Raw genomic sequence first — 25380 nt, 5'->3', positions numbered from 1 at the left:
AACTAGCCTAACGCTTAGGAGTAGTAAGATATTCACTACTCAGATCAACTCCTTATTTCAGAGCTGAGAAGAAAAGTTTCTCCTTGCTTATGCTTGATCCTGCAGTTCCGATCTATAAGGGAAATGCATCTTTTTCTTGGTTGTTTTAAAAATAAATAAATTCCAGTTTGCAGCACAAGTTTGCTTTGAATTCATCATAGCATTTAGCAAAATTTCAATCCCTGCTTCTACTTTTCAAAATTCATCCACCAAGAAGAAAAAAATGCATTAAAAAAAAGTCTTGATAACTACACTGTTCCCAATGTTCTTTTATTACTGGAATCAGACAGCAGACAGCACAACAACTTTAATTCCCCCAAACATACTTGAAACAAGGACATAAGTCTGTGTCCCAGACATACTTCAAACACTTGGCCATGTCAAATTCAGACCACTGTCAGACTAAAATCTTTGATTTATCCAGTACAGCATAAAGAAAATGCTCATCCAGCAAACTGAGCCACCAGGATCTGAATGTGAAAAATGTACAGTGGTTAGACAAGACAGTACAAGAGGAAATGCACAGTTCAAACTGAAGAGCAAAACATGTCCAACACATTTAAGAAACTAACTGCTTCAGGGATTACATCTTGATTGCTGTCCTTGGAAATAAAGACAGATATTAAGAAATCTGCAGAGTAAAATGAAACATTTTAACTGCACATTCTTGATCATTTTCTTAGCTGTTAAAACCTAGCTTTTCACCTAGCAATTTCATGCTAGTTTAATTAAACAGAGTGTATTAATACCTGACGATGCAGGCTTCCAGAATAAGATAACATTCTTGTCTTGTTAATACTCATTAGAAAAGTAGAACAGCAGGGTATTTTCTGAATGATTTAAAGATGGCAATTCAGTATATTAGTTTATGTAAAATTCTGGTTATGTACAAACAAAACAGACACAAAAGCTCAGCAATAAATGCTTATTATAAACAGTGCACAAAAACCACAAAACCTTCCCTAATGGTTGCTGGATTGAGTTCCAGACTGCATTGTTAAGCTTCTTATAAATTATTTTAGACAATGGAAATACAGGCAACATTCATCAGTTAGTGACAGCTGGGATGCTGAAAATGAAAGTGCACAATATTTTTGCACTTCTCCATCAAAGTTGTTTGTTCTTTCAATAAAAGGGCTATACTTAGTCTGCATAAACAGTTCATTTCAACCAGAAAAACATGTTCAAATTTACTTTCCCAACATCCTACAAGCTGTTTCTCTCCAATGAATACTTTTGTGACATTTAATGTAATTCCAACATTCAACTTCCAGCACAGCCTTATTAGGAAAATGAATTAGTTTGCTCATCACTGTAAGAAGGGTGCCCAGCAAAAAACATTCATTCTTTAAATTCTCCTTTTATTAATTCACTCTTCCAAGTATTTCACCCATTGAGAAGACATAATACAACCAAATCCTTTCAAAATTACTAATACTTGGAAACCCCCAAGTAATGCTTTGAGCTGTGCAACTTGGTATAATATCTCTAAAAATCAGTCATCAATATAAACACCATAATCTCACTGATGAGTGTTAAGGAATTAAATTTAAGGCAAAACAAAATTTTTCAGAGGCCCCAACACCCAGCTGGTAAATCTGGTAAACCAGAAGATACCTTTCAGAGTATTTCTCCTCCATTCCATTAAGGTCCCATCACTCCTTTAAGGTAAACCTCAAGGAGGTAACTGAACACAACACCAGCATTCATACAGGTACTGTGTTTTTGGCTTTTTTTTTTTTTTTTTTACTCTGAAATTTAAAAGATTGCTTATGAATTCTAGTCTCAGATACAGCAGTGAGAGGTTGCAAAATTTTAATTAGTAAAGTGAAGTCAATTTCTGCAAATTGGATTTGTTGGTCTGAAGTGAAAAATTCTAATAGGAGGAAGGAAGATAGATTTTTTTTTTCCCCTCTCATTTTGCGAAAAGAACTCCTGTTCCCTAGCTGTACAGTCAGGACAGATTCTGGCAGCAGATACAACATCCCTGAAAAGTCAATGCTCAGATCTTCTTGCTGAAAACCTTAGCTTTTAATGGTTTTGCCATTGTAGTCCGCAGTTCTGTTTTGTTAATGTTTTTGACTCATATATTTCTAGATATCAGTTGACAGGGCAGAAAGCTAAATGCATTTGCTTTTCATAAATTAGCTGGCCTGCATGAAAACAAGAAAATGACAAGCAGAAAATACTTAGCATTGTAAATACTAAATTATGACTTTTACTAGGGGTTATCTGAATAAAAACAAATGCAGATATAATTTAAAGAAAGAAAAAAAAAAGAATAATCCAAATATATTTTTCCCTTAGTGCAAAGCCCTTTCCCTATTGCAGACAATTCAATTTCTACCATCTCTGCATTGCAAGAACAGAAGAGCATTCTCAAGTTTGCTTCTTGTTGCAGTATATACAGAATATATCAGAAATGGTTGCCTTATGTAAATAATTTCAGTCATCTGCCAGGAAGGAAAATAACATGCAACTGCACTTCCCACAACTTGTAGGATTGCACACACTGTGCCAGGTGGCACAAGTTGGCATGCTGGCATTTCAGAGACATTGCTGGGACAAATATTTGCAGCCCAGCAACAGCAGCCCTGTGCACATCCCTATACATGAAGAAGAAGAGGCAGAAAAATTATCATTAAGCAGAGCTAGATGAGAACTGGAAAGCACTACAGTCACTGTAAAAGGAAGATGACGTTTTTTACTCCTTTTTAAGAAACACTGCAATGTTTTCAAACCTATACTTTGGCCATCGTGCCTGGCAGAACACTAACAGGCTGCTGTAATGGCTATATCACTTTCTCTCTCCCCTAAGTCATTCTTTTTGTTCTAGTTCAGTATGCTAGTTTTCACTTAGCTCAACAGGTGAAATCGTAACAAATATGAAAGGATGAAGATTGGATGCCCATCTGTTTTTTACAAAAATAGTGGTAATTCAGACACCATATATAGTAAGTCTTAGTGCTAATGTCACATTCTTACATTACAAGCTAATTATTACATTAAAAATGCATATTTCTTCTCTTGCCCTATAAAATCAGTCTGTAAATCTTGCTTCCAGGATCTTTCAAACTTAAATGTTAAAACACAAACTCCAGTGTGCTTCTAATGAAGTTTCTGTGGATACTCAGTTTGCATCTGAAATGCAAAAAAAGAGCTGTTCAGCCAGATGGGTGATTTTATTTACTTATTTATAAACAACTAGCATCTTTAAACCCAACTTTGAAAGAGTTGTCCTTTAGAGCTTAAGGCATCCCATCTTTGCTGAGCTATATCCAATGGAATACTCCTAGAAGATTGGCATTTATTCCTTCATAGGTTAGTATGTCAAGATAATATTTGTCATCTCTGAAACAGTGCTTTCTTACACGTAGCCTATGAACATTAGCTTATAAGTCATTCAACACATATTCTGTTTTCATTAAGTTTAAAGAGGGAGATTTAATATAATGTGCATGTCAGCATTTTGCATCTGGCATATACTATGTAATACCTTTATATCCGCACACTGTGAGCCCTCCCAGCACTTCAGATGAAGATAAAATGAAGTCAGGTAAAAGAAAGTAAAATTATGTGCTTGTTTTACTGCTCATTTGATAGTTGGCCAAGCCAAATGTAGATCCTTGAAATTTAAATAAGGTTTGGGATTTCATTATTACGTGTTAAAATAAACAGTGCTGACATTTCAGGAGAGGAAGAAATTGCCCTTTGCTTCGGTATTCCAGCCCACAAAGGATTAGTTGTTTTCAAGACCTCCCAAAGGCAACCACTGCTCATAGTCTCATTCCTGTGGTCTGTGGCAGCCCTACCGAATACATTTGTAAAGAAAATTTAAGTGCACTCAGATAATATTTTATTTTATTAAGACAAAGCCAAAACCAAACTAAAAGCTAAGGAAGAAATGCTGTGAAATACATCTCACTTACCTTCTGACTGACAGAGATTCACAAGTACTTTTTAGAAGCAGAAGTTTAAAAACCTGCAGGTACCATGCATATGATCAGGAATGGACCAGGAGGAATATATTCGTCCATACCTACTTATGATTCCATGACCAGAACTGAGACAGGAAAAGTTCCCCTGCTACCAACTACAGCCTTTGTGTTACATCTGCATACAACTCAGGGTGTCCAAGTCCTGACATCTACTTCAGGTGGCAAGAATCTCTCCTTGCCACAGCTTTGCTACTCACAAACAATGGAAAAATAATATCTTGTCTATTAGACTTGCCCATGCATTCCCTTCAGCAACAGTGATTATTTCTATCCATTATGTCTTGTTGTAACTATTTACTATTTGTATCTTATTTAGCGTTTCTAAAGCTGCCTGGCCAAGTAATGTTATCCACATGACAGTTCAGCGCAAGTATCAAGATGGAACAAAAAGCCTTCAAGCAGCTATACCTCAACTTCTAGTTTTCTTAAGAAGAACTTCATAGATCTTAACTCTAACACAGCAAGCTACATTTCAAAAATAGCCAGCTTAATGAAAAGCATAGATCCAGACAACTCACAGATCATCTTCTTCCTCCAAAGCTGCTTGACTTCATGTTGACTTCAGTCTGTCATCAAATCCAGGTTGTAATTTAGGAGATTTGACACTACAACCTAGTATTTTTTTTCTAGTGCCTTCCATGATATGGTGACTAATATTTGAATTATCTCCTTTGTACAAAATGCAGTTTAAATAAACTTGAAAGTATAGGGGCATTTTTTTTTTTAATTAGAAAATTCATGACAAACAGCTATTCAATCCTCAATATAACATTATTATGGTTTTTTTTTTAATCTTTTTTTTCTTAATAAGTGTATGTTTGGGAAGGAACATTTATTTCAAGTTTTATCTCTCAACTGAAGAATCTGGCAACTTAGAGAGCCATTAGTCTACTATATCTTCTGTCCTACAGAAATTAAATTCTTCTCTAAAAAGCAGGTCACCCATTAGGTTTGTGACAAACTTGGAGTGAAACGTTATGGAAGCACACTTAATAGGATGAAAGCTCAGTGTCTGAGATGTCAGGCAGCTGTAACAAAGAGGAGCCATGTCCTCCACTGCGTCACCAGAGCAGGAAGCAGCATCACTCACACAGTCCCCAGCAATGTCTCCCAGATGTCTTCAATCTACACTCATGCCTCCTGTTTCTTGTTGACTCAGTGATCATACTGGAATGCTACAGCTTCTGAATTTGAGTCAGTTTAGCTCTGCACTAAAATCTCTATTTTACCATCAGTGATAGTGTGGTGTTTGGAACTGCATATCATCTCAACCATGTGGATATACAAAGAGCCTTCTGCAATTGTATGGTTGGCAGAATGCTACTGAGCCTGGGACTAGTCCAGAAAAGACAGATACAGCAGAAATTACCAATAAAGATGCACAAGACATCCAGGCTGTCCCTAAAAGGAGCACCACCCAGCTTCCTCTCTCCTGTCCCTCTGCACCACACACCTGGGGTGAGTGGGAGGTATCAGCTGCAGAGAAAGCAGAGCTGAAGCCCTGCAGACACTCTGTAGATTCATTGCAGGATGAGTTTAATAAGCATGCAGTTGTCAGTAGCTTACTTCTCCACCTTGCACCTACCTTCTGTCTTCGTTTTTCTTGACTTTTATTACTTCCATGTGTTGTTCATATGTTAAATATATTTAATGTCACCAGTTATGGAAGTTTATCATTTTGAGAAAAGTTGTGTTCCATTCTGACTAACCAGCTTTTTTTTTGTTGTTGTTAATTGCTTTAGATTACTAAAAGCTTTAATGTAAAAGAAGTCTTATAAGAAAACCTCTAAGTATCATATCTACATTTTAGGGTATGGAAGGCCTCAGCTCAGCCTTGGCCCGTAGATCTAACCACACCTATCTCCAAGGGAAGCCAAAGAGAATCAGCCAGAGCAAGGTCTGCAGCTAGAAATCGTCTACTGTAAAAGCTAAGCAAAAAAGATCAACTATTTGGGAAGACTACTGCTCTTTAACTCCTGTAGTCAACACAACAAGGAACTAATTATAATGGAAACTCTCCCACTGTTTAAGTAAAGGTGCATAAAAGCACATGGTTGTAAATCTTCTGGTTATTTGCAGCAACTGGGAAAGAAAAGAAAAATGAACAATGCCATCTGACTCAGACTCAATAAAGAGTTTTCCCTTCTCACAGTCTAGCTTTAGAAAAACAGCTTTTACTGCTCGCAATACTTAGGGGATACCATTCAAAGCGCTCATGCAACACATGAGGCAATTAACTGTTTTGTGAGCAACTAATCACTGATGCAAAATACTGACAGTAACAAAACTTGCAGAAATCTTTTCACCATGCTGAAACCATTAATTCTGTTCTTAGGCAAGACAGAAGTAAGTAACTTGTGACAGGCACGATAAATGTTTTTATTACCTCATGGGGTTTTGTGGTTCTGTGCCACAGACATGGCTTACTACTTACAATAGCCTGGAATTTTTCAAAGGCACTAGTTTAAAAGAAAAAGGGGAAAAAAAAGCTTTCTGAGGAGTCTGTCTGTACTGGAAAAAAATATTTGTATTTTATTTTATTTTGCCCCCCTTGCAGGTGAATAACAAACTAAAGCAAATGAACTAAAAATTGATCTGGAGAAAGAAATTTCTTTCATTTCTTTATGTCCTACAGTTCTGCATCACTGCAACTACCTTTCCTCCCTATTGAAAGCTTGTAGCTTGACACTTATCTTTCTGTTAAAGAGTGCAAGTGATGCCTCCCTAGTAAAACTTATCTCCATTTCAGACCCCTAGAAGAATACATATACCTGAAAATCTGACAGCTTTTCCCAGCATTATCACAAATCCTATCTGTCTTAAGCTGTTATACTTTCAAGATACTACCACCATCTTTCAAAAAACCATACAATCTTCAATTTGTTCTCATTACATTGTCTACCAGAATGAAGTAGAAAGTCCTATTGATGAGTCAGGGCACTGCAATTTTGATTCTCAACAGCTGAGAGATGATCTTGCATGGCACAGGACTGGTTTTATTTAAACAGTGTCTCATTTTTTCCTGTGGGCAGATGCAGGAACAGTTTATCTACCACCACCAATCAGTTCACATATTCACCCTGTTTGTTTTTTTCCCCCCCAGCTTTTACTTCCTGCATTCAAAGAGATGCAAACTACTATCTGAAATTAAAAAACAAAGCATTTACTTGCTATATCTTATTTTAGCACTATCTCTCTCAACCAACTTGGACTATTTTCAGCATATAAAGGACAGAGGCCATTTTTAAACCATGAAATCTTCTTTTAATCCATTTAGAGACAACTGTCCCTTGACAGATCATCACATAGCCTTTTATAATTAAAGAATGTCTGCAAGTTGGCATCATAAACCTTGCAGGTAAGAGAGATGTGCTTTTCAGAGGCAAATAACAGCTGTTGGGCAAGTGCTTTATTTGAGGAAAAAAAGTGTAAATAGAAAACAAGTAACATCACTTGTGGCACCTAAACAACAAGCTAATTCATGTTTACCAAAGAAAAAAGTGATGAGCAGATCAAGGTAGGTTAAATTGTGGTGTCTTTGGGTCAGACAAGGTGCCTCAGAGAGAACACAAGGAAATTATTTTTCTCCCGCTCTTAATACTCAGATAACAGGAACAAGATGAAGTTGATTTAAAAAAAAAAAAAAAAGTGAAAAAAAAGCCATTAAGTATATCACACAATCAAGATATTGTATGAAGTATGAAAATCTTCACATTTTCTCAGAAAAAAAATGACAAAAGTTCCACTCCCAAATGTACTCACATACTATTCAAACTCACAGGTGAGAAGGATCGCTTTTTAAGTAATGTTTCCATTTTCCAAAATGTAAGCTTTTCCATTTCTCTAGCCTTGGCCAGGAACACAGGAAGCACCACTGTTCATGCATGGCTGCCAAATGACTCCCAAATCCCAAGGCTACTTCAGGTTCTGGGAAGGAAACCAACATGCTTCGAAACTTTTTGATCAGAAAACTTTTGGACTTGGGACAAGCAGCCATTATTTAAACCTGCTGTCTTTCTGGCAGTCTCATTAAGCTATTGAATTCAATGGGCGTTTGACTAATACCAGCACTGGAGAATAAAAAGCAGCAGCAAGAAAGCTTTACCTAACATTTGCATAAAGCTGTTGCTTCCTTGACTTTCTGATGGGTTGTTATTAACACGTGGAATTATTAGGGAGGATGAGGAAGAACTATTGCTCAGTGTCCCAAAGCAGTACAGGTAGTACATTCACGTTAGTCTTGAGATGCATGCAATCTGGTTGTTTGCAAATCAGTTATGAAGACAAAATGAGATGTACACTTCTATGTTCACATGGAGCACATACAACTTCCAAAGTGAAATTTCTCAGAGCTGCGGCCTTTCCCTACATCTCCTGGTTAAAGGCATTGATAGTTTTGCTACTGGCCTTCTTACTGTGGGGAAAAAAAAAAAAAAAAAAAAAAAAAAAAAAACCACAACTTTTTGCAGTTGATCCAAGGCTATTAAAGCTTTCCTCCAAGAACAACTCCAGTAGAAAACATGGCAGAGAAAAACACGATCAAGGCAAATTTTTGTGCAGGCAGTAATATATGTAAGAGCCATCTCCCCTCAACTTCAGATTCAATTACTATGAAGAGATCTTTGAGTGCTTCATAGCCTCGCACAACGCAAAATTCAGTCTGGTTGCTGGTAAAGTTGCTGGTATGTACAGCTTTAAGGGTTTTGCTTTTTCACTTAATTGAATATGGTGACTCTTTCCACAGAGATCAGACTTGCTCTAACCCAGTAGCCATGTTTGGCATAAAAACAAGGGAGGGGCAATTTGCAAAACCAAAACAAACCCAACAATTCTTCCATAACTGCATCTTTCTAATAAATACTTTGTAGAGCTCAAATTATCAATTCCACAGAAAAGGGTCAGACATAGACAGAGACAGCTTATCTTGACAGATCTGAACATCTTGTCTTCCAATATTTTCACCTACTCCCATGCAAAATATCTCAAGGTTTGGCCTGACACTTTTTGGGCTTCTGAGTAACAAGCGGCCAGGCACATCACGCAAACAAAATTGATCAAGGTGAAATAGAAGAGTGCATATATCTTTAGCTGTACTGTGCTTTTTGTAGATATGGCTAACACCTGGGAGGACGTTTTGCAGCAGCATACTGGACAACATACACACAACCACTGGATAACTTCACTACAGCGACGCTTATTTCCAAATGCCTAAGATCTCCAGGGGAAGATACTATTTATTTGCTATAGGAAAAGGACTTTGGATTACTTTTTCAACCTCTATGAGTCTGCTTATGCCGAACACACACTCCCTTAAAACATAACCAAGGACTGATTTACTCAAATGAATGCATCCCAAGTAATTCTCCATATCCTGAAGAAAAGCATACCAATACACCCATGAGTGATCTTCGGACCAAACAAATAAATGTATTCAGGGGCGTGGAGCAGTTTTAACAGCTGCATTGTTCTAATGCAGCTGTTACCAATTACTGGCATACGTGGTGAGGCCAGTCTGATTACAGCTTGTTTCATCTATATATAAACGCAGTATTTTGCTCCTCAAAAGTTTGGCATTCAGATGGTAACTGCAAGGCTTCAAAACTGAAGTCTATCCGTTATGTCCCAGCTGGCTATTTTGAAGCGTGCCAACAGAATTAAAATGTCACTAAAGATCATGCCACTCTCTCTGAGGTATCTGTGTTATTTTAAGACTTGAAGATAAACTGTGGCCAACTTCACATTGTTTCCTTAAATTTTTCACTCTATAGCTAAGAATGAAGCTTAAAATAAATTAATGATACCATAACATGCATGCTGACAAGTCTCTGACATTCAAAAAGGTACTGGATAGGTTGCACAGGTCAAATTAGGAGTGGAAAGGAGTTTCATCCATAGCAGTGAATGGCAAATCACCCTGGAGACCATTTATACAGATAATCCTACATCCTTTTTCAACAGCACTAGCAAGAAAATCGAATGAGAATGGTGTTAAGGAAACATTTAAATTCTTTACTTGAAGCACAGGAGTTCTGAAAGCACTGGATCAGATTACAAGAAATGTTCTTTAAAAGTAGTTTCATGCTAATTTGCTTCTGCAAATTATTACATATGAATGCTCTTTTTTTAGTAAAAGATACTGAGGTGAGCCACCAAAATGCTTTTCTTGGGTCTACTGTTATCTCCAAGAGAAAACGTGATAAGCCACATGTACAATAACCTTTGGAGAGCTCCCACTAGGGCTGGTCCTCAGGACTAAAACCCTTCATAAAGGTTTTCTGCATCTCTAGAACTGGCCAAATTTGAAATTACTGCAAGTGCTTGGGTTCCCTTAATCCCACAGTGAAACACTTCCACATCTAACACTGTAGATGATGGAGTGAGGGCGTACCATAAATACCACAAACTTGGGCCACGGAGCCTTTCCCACCGCCCCCTCTTGCTTCTTTGTATGGTCATTAGCAAACCACAGTAACATATAGCAGGGGATAGTATTGGACCACTAATAGCATATACTGTATCTTCTGTTCCACGTTTTACCTAAATGGGTAGCAGTCAAGTCTGATGGATCCCCTTCAAGAAGGGCAATAATAAACAAACAAAACAAAACCAACCATAGATAGGCAGGCATACAGATTTAAAAAAAAAAAAAAAAAAAAAAAAAAACACACTGAAAAATTCAAAAAAGCAACAATGATTTAGTGACTCATGATGAAAGTCTTCTGTGGTATTTAAGAAAAAAAACACAACAGCAAAAAGCAGCAACTTGGTGTGTCATAGGAAGAATCAGACGAATTCTTGGCATTTTTTAAGAACAGAATCATTTGGGTGAATTACCTCATGAACAGGGCAGGGAAGAGTAAATACGCAATGTTTGCAATTGCTGCAGCTCACCCCCATACTTCCTTTAGGCCTCACACACAGCGAGCAGCTACCTATAATATCTCATTCTAATAAGAAGGCTTTCACTAATGGTAAAGTAGTGGGGGGGAGAGGAAAAAAACAAAATTAAGCCAAGAAAAATATTCATGATCAAAATTAAAGGTATAGGTTTAAAATAAAAATCTTTGAAATTATATCTTCAGACAGAGCCTCACAGAAAACTACAACCTTCTCCACCTCTGTTTCAAAAAGACAAGAAAAAAAAACAACAAACAAAATTGTCTCAGCTTCCTTTACTCATGTCTTGATCGAAGATGGCCTGAGTCTGCCAAATATTGGCTTATGGCAGAAACAGTTCGGGTCCAGCCCTGCAAGGTATTATGTTACTCCAGGAAGCCTGCTATGTGCCTCGGGCTTTATTATCTTTAACATCAGATGAAGTCTTCTTCATTAAACAAAGGGCTTTTTTCCATCTCAAGAGAAATTTAAAACTTAACTGTATTTTATTTCAAAGCACTTTTGTTATTTAAAGTTTGAAAATAAACATATCTAAGATAGGAAGCCATCTTCCCTACTGAGATAAATCCACCAGATTAGTACCCACTTAAGAGCACATTAAATGCATTTCCAATTTCTCCAAGTACTTTTTTTTTTTGAACAACCAGCGACAGCATCGAGTTGATATAATATTGGTTTTAGCACTGACATTCCACCTCCTCTCACTTGTGTGGTTGCATAACAATCTATTTTTTTGTTTGTTTTTGCTCTAAAAAAATCTCTTTCTGCTCCCTTCAATCTCTTCAAGAAGAGTAATTGGTACAAAAATACTACTAACATACTCTCTTTGTGTATGGCTACATTATACACATTGCTCATTTTTTATACCAGGAGAAGGTATGGTAAAAATCACGCTTCTCTTGGTGTTCATTTCACTGTCACCTTAATGGGGTGATACTTCATGGATTAACAAATCTTAATGAAAAACAAATAACTTTCTGAGCTCTTACCTTTCATCCAAAACATGGAAAGGAGATAGCTGGCAACACTTTTGGCCAAAGGACTTTAAGATCAGTATCAACAGCAGGCACATTTATGAATTTCACTAATTGAAAGGCTTGGAATGGAAAGATTACCTGTTTTTGTTCTTAAAAAACTGTTACGTTACACTTAGCACAGTACATGTATTTAGTGGCTCCATGTGCCACTGAAACTTAGCCTGCTCACATGGACTTGGCTTTGTATGTGAAGGAAAAATAATCTGTTTGTAATTGAGAAGCATTAGTTATCTCTGAAGTCACTGTGTTCATTAACTTTGGCTTTCTGAACTCTGTAATACATTTCAAGAATGTATTCTATGTTCTGTTTTTCACATCAAATTTTAGTAGTTATAAGTGACACTGCGCGAACAATAAACTAACTACTCTGGTTTGGGCTGTTTTTCCACCAAAAGTGAGTGTTTAAAGTTCCCTTTTCTGAAGCTCACACAGCTGCCACAATTCATTCCTTTCTGCTGAAATGTTCCTTGTGTAGCAGTGGTCATAGCTTAAGTACAGGTAACAGATGAGTCAGAAGAAGCAAGTCCCTCAAAACAACTGTCTTTCAGGTAACCCATTTAATTGCCAACTTAATTATCCAGAGTTTAACAACAAACATTGGCTTGGAGGCTCTCACCTGCTGACAAATTCTCTCTGAAATCTGTGACGATCTCAAGGTTTCTAAACCATTAGTTTTTATTTTGGAGGGTTTTCTGCTCAGATATATTCACACAACACTAGCTGCTCAAGCGTTTTTTGTTTTCCCAACCCAACGGTAATTTAACAGTATGCTGGTAAAAATTAACTAAGTTAGGATATTAAAGCTTGCCAAAATAATAGGAGAAAAATACTTAGCTGCCATTATAAGCTTAGAACTTAGTTGCAAGGCATTAAGATGAACATTTAAGATCCAAAATATGAAAGCATTTAAATCTGTTGTGAATTCAAATGTGACAGATTGAAATCATTTGCAAATTGCGTTTTAATGACAAAGTATACTCAGTTTACACAAGAGTGCTGGTAAAAAGCTCAGACCTCAGTGCCAATATTTTATAAAGCATACACCAAACAAGTTGTTCACATTAAGCTCAGTTGAACTTATCTGAAAAACTAAAAAACAGGGGGTTGCTGCTTCTATGTAAGTGATAATGCACCATGTGCTAAGTGAAAGCAAAGATGCGCCATGCACAGAGCTAAAGGAAAAAAAAAAAAAAAAAAGTGAGCACATACTTCCCATTTTCACACAGCAGAAACAGTTTGATGCTGTCAGCCTGTCTAAGGTGACTGTCACATTGATATAGGAACCAACATACATGGGACCCCCATTTAATTGTTAGCTACAAGCACATATGATAATCCCCAATCTCTTGCGCAAGCAGCTAGATTTTCACCACACAGGAGTTACACAGAGCAGTTCTCAGCATGGTTTACTTTCACCTCCCTTTTCCACTGAATCATCGGGTACCAGCTAGGACGAGTCTGGCCACCAGACTAACAGGTTCACAGATCCAATGTGCTCCCCTTTCAGAGGAAACTGTCTCTGCCATTTTTCCATTCTATTATTGTTCAAGCTTCAGACCAGAACACGTCCACCAAAATAAATCTACTCAACAGTGTCAGGCCAAAACATGTCCTATTGGAAAATGTGAGCTAGGGGGGGATGTAAAATCAGTGTATATATGGCTATGTCATTCAAGCCACAAGCAAAGCTCAATTTTACTTCTAATACTGAGGTAACAGCAGCCTTAACAGATGCAACTCATTAGGACATTTTACAGGGCAATTAATCTCTGTAACAGAGCTTCCAAGAGCACAGCTTTCTCCTCATCTTACTCTCTCATAGGAAACTTCTCTTTGGGAAGTGAAATATGGGCACCAAATACTATTTAGCAGTTCAAAGTAGAATTATGTCATTACTGAATTGTAGGAAGACATGTAATAGTCAATATTTCCCTTGGGAGTTTTTGACGAGAGGAAGAACAAGCACTTCAATTAAGCAAAAATGATTGGCAATGGTCATCCTTAATTGAATGGTCATCATGGTAACTTATGTAGTATTTTCCACTGAAATCCTTGGAGCCTCAATAGTTTTCAAGCAAGGTCAGATTTTACAGTGTGAACAGTAAATATATGTTACCTGTGCAAGAAAAAGAGGAAACTTCTACAGTTTTAGGAGATAAAATGCTGAAGCAAATTCACGCATGAAGCATGAAATCAGCAAGAAATCCAGAAATGGCACTAGAAATTACACATTTAAAAACTAAATCAGCTCTGACAAATAGAATACCTGAAATATCAAGATTGCTTACAGAAAATATTTTGCAAACACTAACATTCTCAAAAAAAAGTTGTAACTAGTTGTGAAGTTGTAATTAGGTGCTTTGCACAACAGATAGTATTCCTGAAGAAACAAAAATGTTGCAGTGCTTATGCAGCATATGTCACTATCACTGTGCAAGCTGTGGAAGTTTATTACAAGACACAGAAATGAAAATCGGAATTCTTTCAGTGGCCTCTTGGACCGTAACACTCTATGACCATTGCTTCAAATGAAAAAAAAATATCCTAAACAATATAACTTTTTAAATGACCTATCACTCATTAATAAACAAACAAACCCCACATATGTTTTACACCAAGGATTAATTTTAAGTGGAAAGAAACACACATCACCCCGAAACACAGCTGTGAATCTTCTCTGCATATAAACCAAAAAGCAGGACCAAACTTGGAAGCTACATGCTATTGTATATTTGCAAACAAAAATCAGAAGTATTCTATGACTTGGTATCTGCATTTTTCCCAAAATACATATATTTAATGCTTAGAAAGCCATTCAGTTTACCAATTAGAAGCATCCACGCTATCAAACACTTCAAAATGAAGTTGCACTGCATGAAATTGATCTGAACATCTTCAAACTGAGGACGTTCAAACATAAATTGCAAGATCTGGTTCCACGCTTCCATAGCAATGAGAAGGCTTTTCAGCACTGGGAATATGAATCAATTTAACAGACAAGCAAAACTGACCCAAGGAATTTGCAATCTGGAGATTTCTATTAGGCAGTAGTCAGATTCCTAGTAACAGTAGTTACCACTGCAACCTTCCTAGATACATTTTGAGTATTAAATTTCAGCTTGCAAACATTAGTTCTTGCTGTACACGTTAAAACAGAAGTTTGACCATGTGGAATACATTAGAGAATTCCCTGCTGCCCACAGAGATAATCGCTCAACTCTGCTTCTTCACATTCTGGAAGAGTGCACACACTGGCATCAAGAGAGTTGTTCTAATTTTCAGGTATTTCAAACTAATTACGTTGCTTTGGGTAAAATATATTTGATTAAATTATCACAGTTTGTTTCTGTCTTCAGAGATGTAAATCAATCATCATATTTCAGCTAGAGTACTGTTGACAGAAACATTTAAGGTGCTCAGTAAATTATGACCTACCCATAGTACCTGGCATTGTCCTCTATATATTTACTATGGGGTTTATGATCCTTTATTACCAAAATACATTTACATATTTTCATCCTTGCAGCTCTACAGATCCCCAGCAAGGCTCTGTGGCAGAAAATATGTGGAAGGCCTCTATTTTGCCAGCCCTCACTCCCACCCACCTAGCAGATGCACAGGTATGACCCCAACAAAAATAAAATGGATCACTGAACTCTATTTTTACCCTGAAACCTTACATTTTCACCCCAGCAACTCCCTTTTGAACTTCAAGGCAAGTCTTTAGTCTGTTCAGTTTGTTTATCTGCAGCATATTTTGTGGTTCATCTAATTGCTAGTTGACATGCAGCAAAATGCTGTGCACAACAAAAGGTTTTGAATTCCAGCTAGAAGCAAGAGCTGTACCCCTTGCATTTATTTAGTTTGCAGCCAGACTTCCCAAAGGCATGGCTTAGCCAGCAAAACCTGTTCAGCTGCTACATGAGGAGCAAAAACTTTCTAACCTGGCTCCAGTTAAAAAGAAAAAAGTGCAAACACCAAGAACACAAGAGCACATCTGCGTGTGAAGGAGGAACCAGAGCATCTCCATTAACTTCTAATTCAGTGGACAGCTGCCTTCCCAGTGCTGCTTAATTTCAAAATGAGGCACAAGGGTCACTCAGTTGCTTGCACTGCAATATGCTATGTTTCTCCTGCAGGTCAAGCTACTGCCAAACCCAAAGGGCAGGCTGACCAAAACACTAGGTGACTTTCCTGCCAGGAAGCACGCAGCCTTGAATTACCTTTTCCTCATACCAATTATCTGCACTGGTGCAGGAGGTCAGGTGGATCCCAGCTTGGCACTGGCATTTCTCCTCAGTCCTGCTGAGCAGTACAACATCATGAAGCAAATCCGAAGGTCTAACAGACTAACTCCATTACAGTACTGTTGGCACACTTCTCCTGCTTCAAAGCTTCCAGATTTATGAAAATACAGAATAAAATAGCTCTTATAGTATATTGGGTTGAACTGTTTGGTGACTGCTGTGTTTTATTTTGCCTTGCATTACTGCTTTTCTTGCCTGATCATGCAGACATTCAGTGCAGACATCCTTGAAAGAAGAGTTATACAAGTATTTCTGTTACAGAAAAAAGAACTCCAGCAAAAATAAAAAAATAAAAAAATTATGATACTTAGAAAAATGTGGCTCAATTTGAGATTCTTCAAACTCAAGTTGTGATCCTTTAAACCAATTTAATGCCTACATTCAACTAGCAAGGGAAACAAAGCCATCTTTTATATGCTAGAAAAGCAAATCACTGAAGAAAAAAACTAAAACAAAAATGCCTATGTAAGGGAAACAATGATGACTAGTAAACCAAAGTAGGAGAAAAATAAGACTTCCTAATGCATTCTTGCCATAGCTTTCTTAAAAGTTTATCCTTATATGGTTTGTGGAAACAAAATATCCACCCCAAGCAATCCATGACTCATAAACCGTAAAGTACAAGCCTTAACTATCACCTAAAGTGAAACTTGTATTATTAATAGTCTGAAATCCTTTCTACACTTGTAATTCTTCTAGAGGTTCCCTTCTTAAATTATTATTTTTATTATATCACTACTTCTGTCATTTTATTTAACAGTTATACTGTTTTCACTCCCTTCTCTCTGGAGGCTATATGAACTTTTAACATTTAGGAATTCCAGTACTGATTTCTGTACTGATGACTCAGGGCAGATCTTGGGATCCACAGTACTATTTCCAGCACCTCTGACATTTCTTTTTTTGAGTCAAAATTGTTTACAGACAGTCTATACCTAAGGAGCAAAGCAAGAAAAAGTCTCTTATAATCTCACTTCCCAAATTCAAAACAAAAGCAAGATCATACACTTTATCCACACAGTTTGTCAGAAAACATATGCCTCACAGCAAAAAGCTCTTCCTCCTGTGCCCTAGCAGATCAGGGTTCTTTATACAATAAATGATAAAAACATTTTGTTGTTTTCTACTAAATATAATATTGGGAACAATGAAAATGGTTATTAAAAGGCATACTGAGCTAATCTTACTGCAGACAGCCCTTTCTGAAATGGATAATTTGAAAAATCATCTTACAAAACACAAATCAAATGATCCATAATATTTTTCCTTATAATCCCACCTCAAATCATGAGAATTTCAGCTGTTCTTAAGCTGGAAGTCTAGACTTCATATTTCCTGAAGGAAAATCTGAGATGAGGAAGAATGCTGTAAACATCTGCTAATAAAGATATCATATTCAGGAAAGCAGATAAAATAAGTGTCACTGGTGTAGACATTTGGTTTATTAACTGCAGAACTCAGTCTTAAGGCTCATCTGAATTTTGCCTCCAAATTTGTCTTGCTACTATGGATATCAAATTGCCCAGCTGGCTCTAGCCTCACCTCAAACTTCTGGGTAGCCCCGTGGTCCTAAAAATTCAGAAAAACAAAACCAAAAATCCCATAGGCATCTCTGAAATTCATTGGCTGCATTGCAATACCCCACTTTCGTTTGTAAAAAATCCACGAACTCAACCACTGCAGAAATGGAAGCAGCATTAGAGAAACCACTCTGTGTTGACACACAGCACCCAAAAGATTTCTAAAGTATGGCTGTAAGGTGATAGAAAAGTAAATAACAAACATCCTCAAGGGTTCTTCCCAAGTGAATTGGCTCCATAGCTTTCTGTTCCTGTTCTCAGAGAGAGATGAAAAAAACTCCTTCAGAAGTAGCACCGTTTTCTCACTATGAAGATCTGTTTTATGAATTAGAAAGGTAAATAAATTCCACATTTTAAAAGTAAAAAAACCACCAGTGCCTTCCAGGATTTTCTCTACTGTTTCTTCTTAATCCATGCACTGCTCGTTGCCACTTTTTCCAGAAGTTTCATGGGAATCATGGTGTCACGTAACAGTAGAAATACATGATCTTCAGCTTTCTCCATTCCAAAAAATAACTAAGGCATGAGTCTGGAGAAATAGTCCCCAAAAACAATATTTAAAATTGGTGGTGGCTCTCAGCTGTTCAGTAACTTACAAGTTTATTTATGGAAGCCCATGCTAAGTTACTAAAGTTGATATTCAAAAAGCAAGCATCTGGTTTCCATCTGTCCTCATGGGAACCACGAAAGGACTTTAACAGAAAAATAAAATACTGGGGTGCAAAAGAGCAAGGTCTCTGGGAGGAAGGGATAAATATCATAACGAAATAATTCTTAACTATAAAACACATTTAATGTTTCTTAAAAATATATATATATATGAAGAAAGAAAACATTAAATAGAAGGTAAAATCATATGTTATAAAAGGAGAATTTTTTAGCCATATGTAATAGGAAAAAATGAACAAAACATCTACAAATGATATTTCAAAAATTGTGAAATGAAATTATAACTTTCATGCTAACCAACAAAACCTGTGTCCAGAGCTAATCAGTTTTAAAGACATTACCTGAACACACTTCCCAGCAATGGAAACGTTGAGAACCTCCAGCTGCGTACAGCAGGCAACCAAAGTCTTATCTATTTGTATTTAAGCAATCTCCAAACAAAGTGGAATTTTAATTATGACAGCTATAATACCAATTCCTTCAGTAACAAACGAGTGAATATATAAAAAACAGCATGTGATGTAGCCTTACACATGAAGAAAGGAAGCTTTTATTCTCCCCTCTTCAAGTATTGCACTGACATTCGGTTACAAAACAGCTAATTTGATTTTTCAATACATGCACAACTGCCTCCATAAACATGCCCCTTTAAGATGTAAAGTTTCAGAAGGCATGGCTTTAAATATGCCTTCCAGGCAAGTTACTTCTTGCACCTTAATTTCCTTCTCTTCATTTTTTCCATTTTGCACTAAAAATAGGGAAAGTCAAATAAAAACCTGACAGAGTTGTACCAAATTAAAATATCTATGATAAGGAAGTTGATCATAAAGACTTCTCTCTTGTCTTTGTTGTGTATTTATGTAGATATATATATATATGTAGATATAAAAGCTACAGCTATGTAAGTTTTACTTGCAAATAGCAATTGCTCTGTTCATTTTATTTATTCTCTCACAAGCGAGTTGCATAGAAATCTCCATTGTGAGGCTGGTAGTGTACCCAGTAATTTTTTCCCATCTTGCCTCTATTTTCACTTCTCACTAAAGTCTCCATAAGCATGTTTACTTCCACATATTTGAAATCACATAAAACTGTATCAAATTATAACCAATGAAGGGTAAAGCAGGCATCCATAGATGAAAGTAGAGTACTTCCTACCATTTATCACAAAGGTTAGTAAGTATTACCACAAAAAAAAGCACCAAGTGGAAATATATTCAGGTTCCTATACTACCTTCACCAAACATGGACACTGCAAAAGCCATTAGCTCAAGCTGTAACACTCCGTTTTCCTGGCACTCACTAATCACTGTTTTCCTTTAAAATGGCAAAAAACTGGGGCATTATCTAGACATTTATATATGCTTTTAGGACTAACTTCAGCATTCTTGCACTGTAGCTATCAATTAGCAGAAGTATATAAAAATTCAAGTGGTTTTTTTTTTTTTTTTTTTTAATTTATTTTTTAAGAAGTTGTCTTAAGTTTTCTTATCAGTGGTATTGACAAATAATTTAGAGACCAATGCCGTTTCACATTCACAGCTTCTCTTTAATCTTGGAGAGGAGCAATAATGTCTCAGAATACTCTATGTAGTTTTGAGAGAAGAGGTAGGAACAGAAGAATGTAATTACGGAAATCCCTCAGTATTAAAATCTTAGTTCACCACCCCATTTATAGCCACAAGCCATTCTTCCCATGGGCAAGCAGCATCTGCAGCTAGCGTGAGTCTATCCAACTTTGCAAAGCGCTTTTTTCCAGACTAAAAAGAATAAACAAACCAACAAAGCAAATCCCTCACAGGCAGGAGAGCTGGGAGTGCACTGCCCATGGCTTTGGTTTCATGAGATCCAAGCAAAATTAGAAACAGCTGAGCCCATGGGACTGCAGAGAAGCACCACCTCAAGACAGGACATCCGTCCCACTCCCAGATACTGGGGCTGAGGCTATTTCTTTGATCTCTGATTGTCTGATCCCAACTCAGCCTTCAGCTGTCAGGTAGCAGACAAAACCCATGAGTCAGTTCCTGAGCAAGGTAGGAAGGGTGAGAACAGGAGACGACTGGGTTAACTCATGATTAATTCAATTTTTAAATCACAGCAGTCATCTCTGTGCCCAACCAGGCAAGTTACTGCCTGAATGGGACACACCTGCTGTTTCTTTCTGATATCTGATATTAACCTCACCAATCGATTTAAAATGACAGGCAAAAGTGGGTCAAACCTCACTCATGGTTTCCTGCAGTTGTGACTGAGTGGACTCCTGGAAAGTGAGGCATTTCCAAATGACCTGCTTGCCTTGTTAAAAACCCAAAAAATAATGACACACTAATGTGTATGATTCCACTGGTGGGTTGTTTCATCAAGAAACTCTTAATGGCAACTTTACAAGTTTCACTGGAGAAAATGCCCCAGGCATGAACCACACCATAAGATAATCCTTTCTTCAGAGGCTGAGCAAAAGGAATCGCTCATTAAGAACAGCTAAAGACCAAAGCACAGCAGGACAACAGACAAAAAAAAGAATCAGCAAGCAGGGCTGAAACTGTACCCTCTCAGAAAAGAGAGTGTTCACACACAAATTCAACTACATGTCTTGTAATGTTGTGTACCACCACCACCACCCATGATGTTCCTCAGACTACAGCCATGTCCTTTTTTTTTTTTTTTAATTTATTTTCATACTCTCTGACAGGGATGTTCCTTTTCTTATTGAAAGGAAGGATAACTTGTTCAGAAAGGTAGCAGAAACTGGTGAGGCAATATTGATATGGGGCTCAACCAACACTCACTGTTGAACTGCGTTGCTGAAGGAAGGCACAGCAGCAATCAGCAGGGTACAATGGCAGTTATTTTGGCTCTTCCTGCTTCAGTTCCAACAATGAGCATGTGAGCATTCCGCTCCACTTTTCCAACCTCTCCCAGAACATAGCCCCATGCCCTAAGAGCAATATGCTGAAATTCAAGAAGTTTTAGGAACAAGCAGATTGGCCCAACCAATCTATAGTGGTAAATGCAGTTCCCAAGGGAAGCTGCAATTTTGTACAACTGCATTACCACTTTGGGAACCACCTCTGACACCAAGCTGCAGTATTTTCATCTGTGTAACTCAAGGGCTGACTGAAAAAAAAAAGAAAAGAAAAAATCCATCATTCAGCAGCAGAGAGATTTTGCTGCAGGTACCCAATAGCCACGTGCCAAAGTCAACTATTTACCAAACCAGCAGAATTCCAGGAACTGGACAGTGTTGTACTTCACTTTTATCTGCACTAAAACCGAACACCCTTCCCCAGCCAACATCCAATACACAGTTCAGCTTTGTGGAAGAGTGGGTATTTTACCTTGCTCTATTTCACTGCTTTTTATACCTTAATTCTGCACATTTTCTAATGATTTACTCGCAGTATCAACTTATTAACCAAAAACAGGTTCAGATCTTCTACTAATAGTGTTGTTATGCCTCCTAAGATTCCCCCTAGTAGTAGGTTCCAAAATACTTTATAAAAAAAAAAAAAAAAAAGTTGTTTTAAACAAGTGCTAGCAAATAGTCATCATTTGAAGTAACGCAATCTCATTGCAATTTTTTCAAGAAACTTTCATCACAACATACTTCAACCAAAAGTATTGCTGGCCTCTGAAAGGCTCTGGTCTGCCACATTAGCTGCTACTGACTGCTTCCACAGTGTCATTCAGCTTATTTTTTAAACTTCCTGCAATATGTAATGGAGTAAGTGGAAGTGTAGGAACAAAAATAACGTAGGACCTGACACAAAAAGTACCCTCAGTCAACTAGAAGAGAGAGAAAAAAGGCTGGTCAGGTTTATTTTTAATAGAAAACTATTAACAAAACTGAAGTTCAAGGAGTAGCTAGACATCATACAATGTGGAAGAGGTGACATGAGGTTGGCAAACTCTCTGCTACTCAAGTAATTACCAACTAATATGTTTTCTGAAATGCTATAAATCAAGACATTTCAAGTTACAGTAGTGTATCTTCAAATGAAGGCCACTTAACTCCAAGCACTTTGCCAAACTACTTACATGGTTTTAGCCTCCAAACATCTGCTATCATAATGATTAATTCTCCTTTAAAAAAAAAAAAAAAGAAAGAAAAAGCTTCCTTACCTTTGCAAAGTCATATTCAGATTGCCTGTACATGCCTTGATCTTGTTTTGTGCTTCTAGATGAGTCATCCCATCTGTACTTATCCCATCAATGGTGAGAACCACGTCACCGATCCCCACGTGTGCTCGGGCTGCTTTTCCACCGTCGTTAAGCTGAAATGCCACAAGAAGGGCAAATGAGAGACTTAAATACCTTATGCTTATATTCTCTGAACAAAGGAAAATAACTTATATGATGTTTGGTCATAAAAAATGGAAAAAGTTTGAGTTTCTTCTCTATAAGCTTGTTTTTGTGGATGTTGCAGTGTATGTACCATCTTTTTGGTGAAGCATTGTTTATAAATTCATGTTTTTATTTCATGTTAATGACAGGAAAAGCATTGCATGGTATTATCTATTTTTCAAAACCACACTCCTCATTGACTGGATGACAGCTATGCACATTCACCTAGAAAGGCAAGCAGGGATAGGCTCATAAAATTTCCTGGTTGCAAGCTTCAGTCTATTATCTCTTCACATCTGAGATTTCTCACATGGGTGAAAGAAAGGCTGTAAGTCAGGTTTTTCAATTCTAGTTTTTCAATCTAATCCATCTCCTCAAAGTTTATGCATTTGTCAATAGTTGGTTATACATATGAAAGTCTTTATTAACGGTGAAGCTATCTTTCCCCCCAAGATGCAACTACAAGAAAGTCAAAAGTTCAACATTACAGACAGGCCAGTTACAGAATTTTGTTTTGACTCATTCTTGGTTTATAGCTGCAGTGACCCGCAGTATATTCAAAACAGAATAAGAAAGGATTCTTGAAAAGTCTGACTCTTTGATCAAGGTCACTGCTGAAGTTCAGCTCAGCTGCCTTTGGTCCACTTTAATGGAGCACTCTAACAACAAAAACTTTTGTAAATATCACGTTACTGACTCTGACTGAACAATAAATTAATCTTTTCATCTGATGCCACCAGCTTTATTCCCAAGGACACACACACACACACAAAAAAAAAAAAAAAAAAACCAGCAATCCATGGTAAGATTTACATACTGATTTATACTCATGGTCCTCAATCTGTTGAGCACTTTGTAACTAGCTATTGAAAACAGTCCTACATGGTGCAAATTCCCTCTTTGTACTCATATTTCTCTCTTACAGCAGACAAGCTTTTACTTTTTGGCCATGTATGTAAAACCCCATGTCTACTTTGCATGCAAGCATGAGTCGGTTTCTTGAAGAAATCACTACTTTTAGGGAGGTACTGCAAGTAACACAATTACTTTGCCTTCATTTCCAAAAGTATGGCCCAAAGAGAACTCCAATTGCTGTAAATCAAGCAGCTGCCCAAGGGAAAGCAAAATGAAGGCCCTCATCTGAGTTGCCTGCAGTCTCTCCTGTACTGCATCCAGCAGCTATCAGGAAGTTACGCCTTTCAACAATGACAAATCACTAATCTACCCCTCATTTACTTTTCCAACAAGAGAAACAAGGCTAGCTCTTGAAATCAGTCTGTGGCAAGGGGGTACAAACACACTGAATATGAGAGACTCACTTTTTGTATTTGTATACAAACAGTGACACAAGGAACAGTGTCACCTCTTAATAAACCTGTGGGAAGTACCCCATCAGCCTATCAGATGTGGTTATGGCTTTCCTAAAATCTCAGGGATGATGCACAACAGCTAGGATGTATATCTGACAGCATCTGAAGACACTTTTGCATAATGCTACAAGGAAAATGCAAATGCAATAGCCCCCAAACCTCTTAATTTGACAACATTCACTGAAAGCAGAAGCTTTTACATTTGGTGGGCTGCAGCTCACACTTTCCCACATCAGTCTCTATCACACAGACATTTGAAGTAGCGATCATCAACCACTCAAAACATTAGCCAAAAACTCAAATAAAACCTGATAAATCTTCCAGTTTGGTGTTAGTTTTATGAAATGCATTATCTTTGTGAAAGGGGAAGCAGGAGAAGTAGGAAGACTTGCAATCTCCTAAGGTTCAGAAGAGCAGTTTGTCCCTCACCGTGACAGGTCAACACAATTATTTTACCCGGAGATGAAAGTGAAGCATGCTAATAAATGGAAGGCAGCAGAGCAAGTTTCACGCAAGCAAGACTAGGAGAAAACAGGAAAAAAATGATGCTCTTATTTTTGAAAGCTTCTGGACTTGCTACATTACTCAGAATTACGATTTCTGTGGTAAAACAATTTCCAAAAGACTTCAACATCAAACTCAGAATTTCTCCAAAAAAATTGGTGTTCAGACCCAACTTTCAGTGAAGAGACCTAATGACGATAAAACCCAGTTCAGGGAATCCCATTAGCATGCAGAAAGCTATGACCAACATAGTTATTTATAGAGAAGATCCTTAAATCTTGGCGAGGGGAAAACCACAGTAAACAGTTCTCTAAATCGCTACATTACAGCAGGCTGACATTTGTCAGCAACGTCTGCAAAAGGGAATGGAACGTCAGGGCATTAAAAGCTAAAGGTCAGAAGGATCACCATGCCTAGTAGCTGGACTGCTGAAGTTAATAAAAATCCAGCTTTCTCAGAATATACATAAATGGGCATAATCCACATATGATGTAATTGGTGATGAAAAGAGCAACCTAAAAGCAGGTAAGCAGCAAAACATCAAAAAGCAGGCTTCAGAGTGAATATTTTCATTGGGGAGGCGTGCTTATGATCTGGAAAAGTGTAAAGTAAAACAAAAAGAACACTTTTTTTTT

General features: G+C 37.3%; 1 protein-coding gene across 5 annotated transcripts in view; it reads right to left on the bottom strand.

Annotated features, from left to right (window-relative positions):
* Positions 1–25380, bottom strand: part of PDLIM5 (PDZ and LIM domain 5) — a gene marked incomplete at both ends in the record, with an annotated part of 109490 nt that overhangs the window by 53391 nt on the left and 30719 nt on the right. For all 5 annotated transcript variants that reach the window (XM_079535116.1, XM_079535117.1, XM_079535118.1 and 2 more), the window contains one exon: positions 22650–22801. In XM_079535116.1, coding sequence (XP_079391242.1) covers positions 22650–22801 — 152 coding nt within the window. The remainder of the gene's footprint in view (positions 1–22649; positions 22802–25380) is intronic.

The sequence above is a fragment of the Tetrao urogallus genome (genome assembly GCF_951394365.1).
Source record: "Tetrao urogallus genome assembly, chromosome: 4".
NCBI lineage: Eukaryota > Metazoa > Chordata > Aves > Galliformes > Phasianidae > Tetrao > Tetrao urogallus.
The sequence above is the reverse complement of the archived record's forward strand: the minus strand, read 5'-3'. Positions and strand labels throughout refer to the sequence as shown.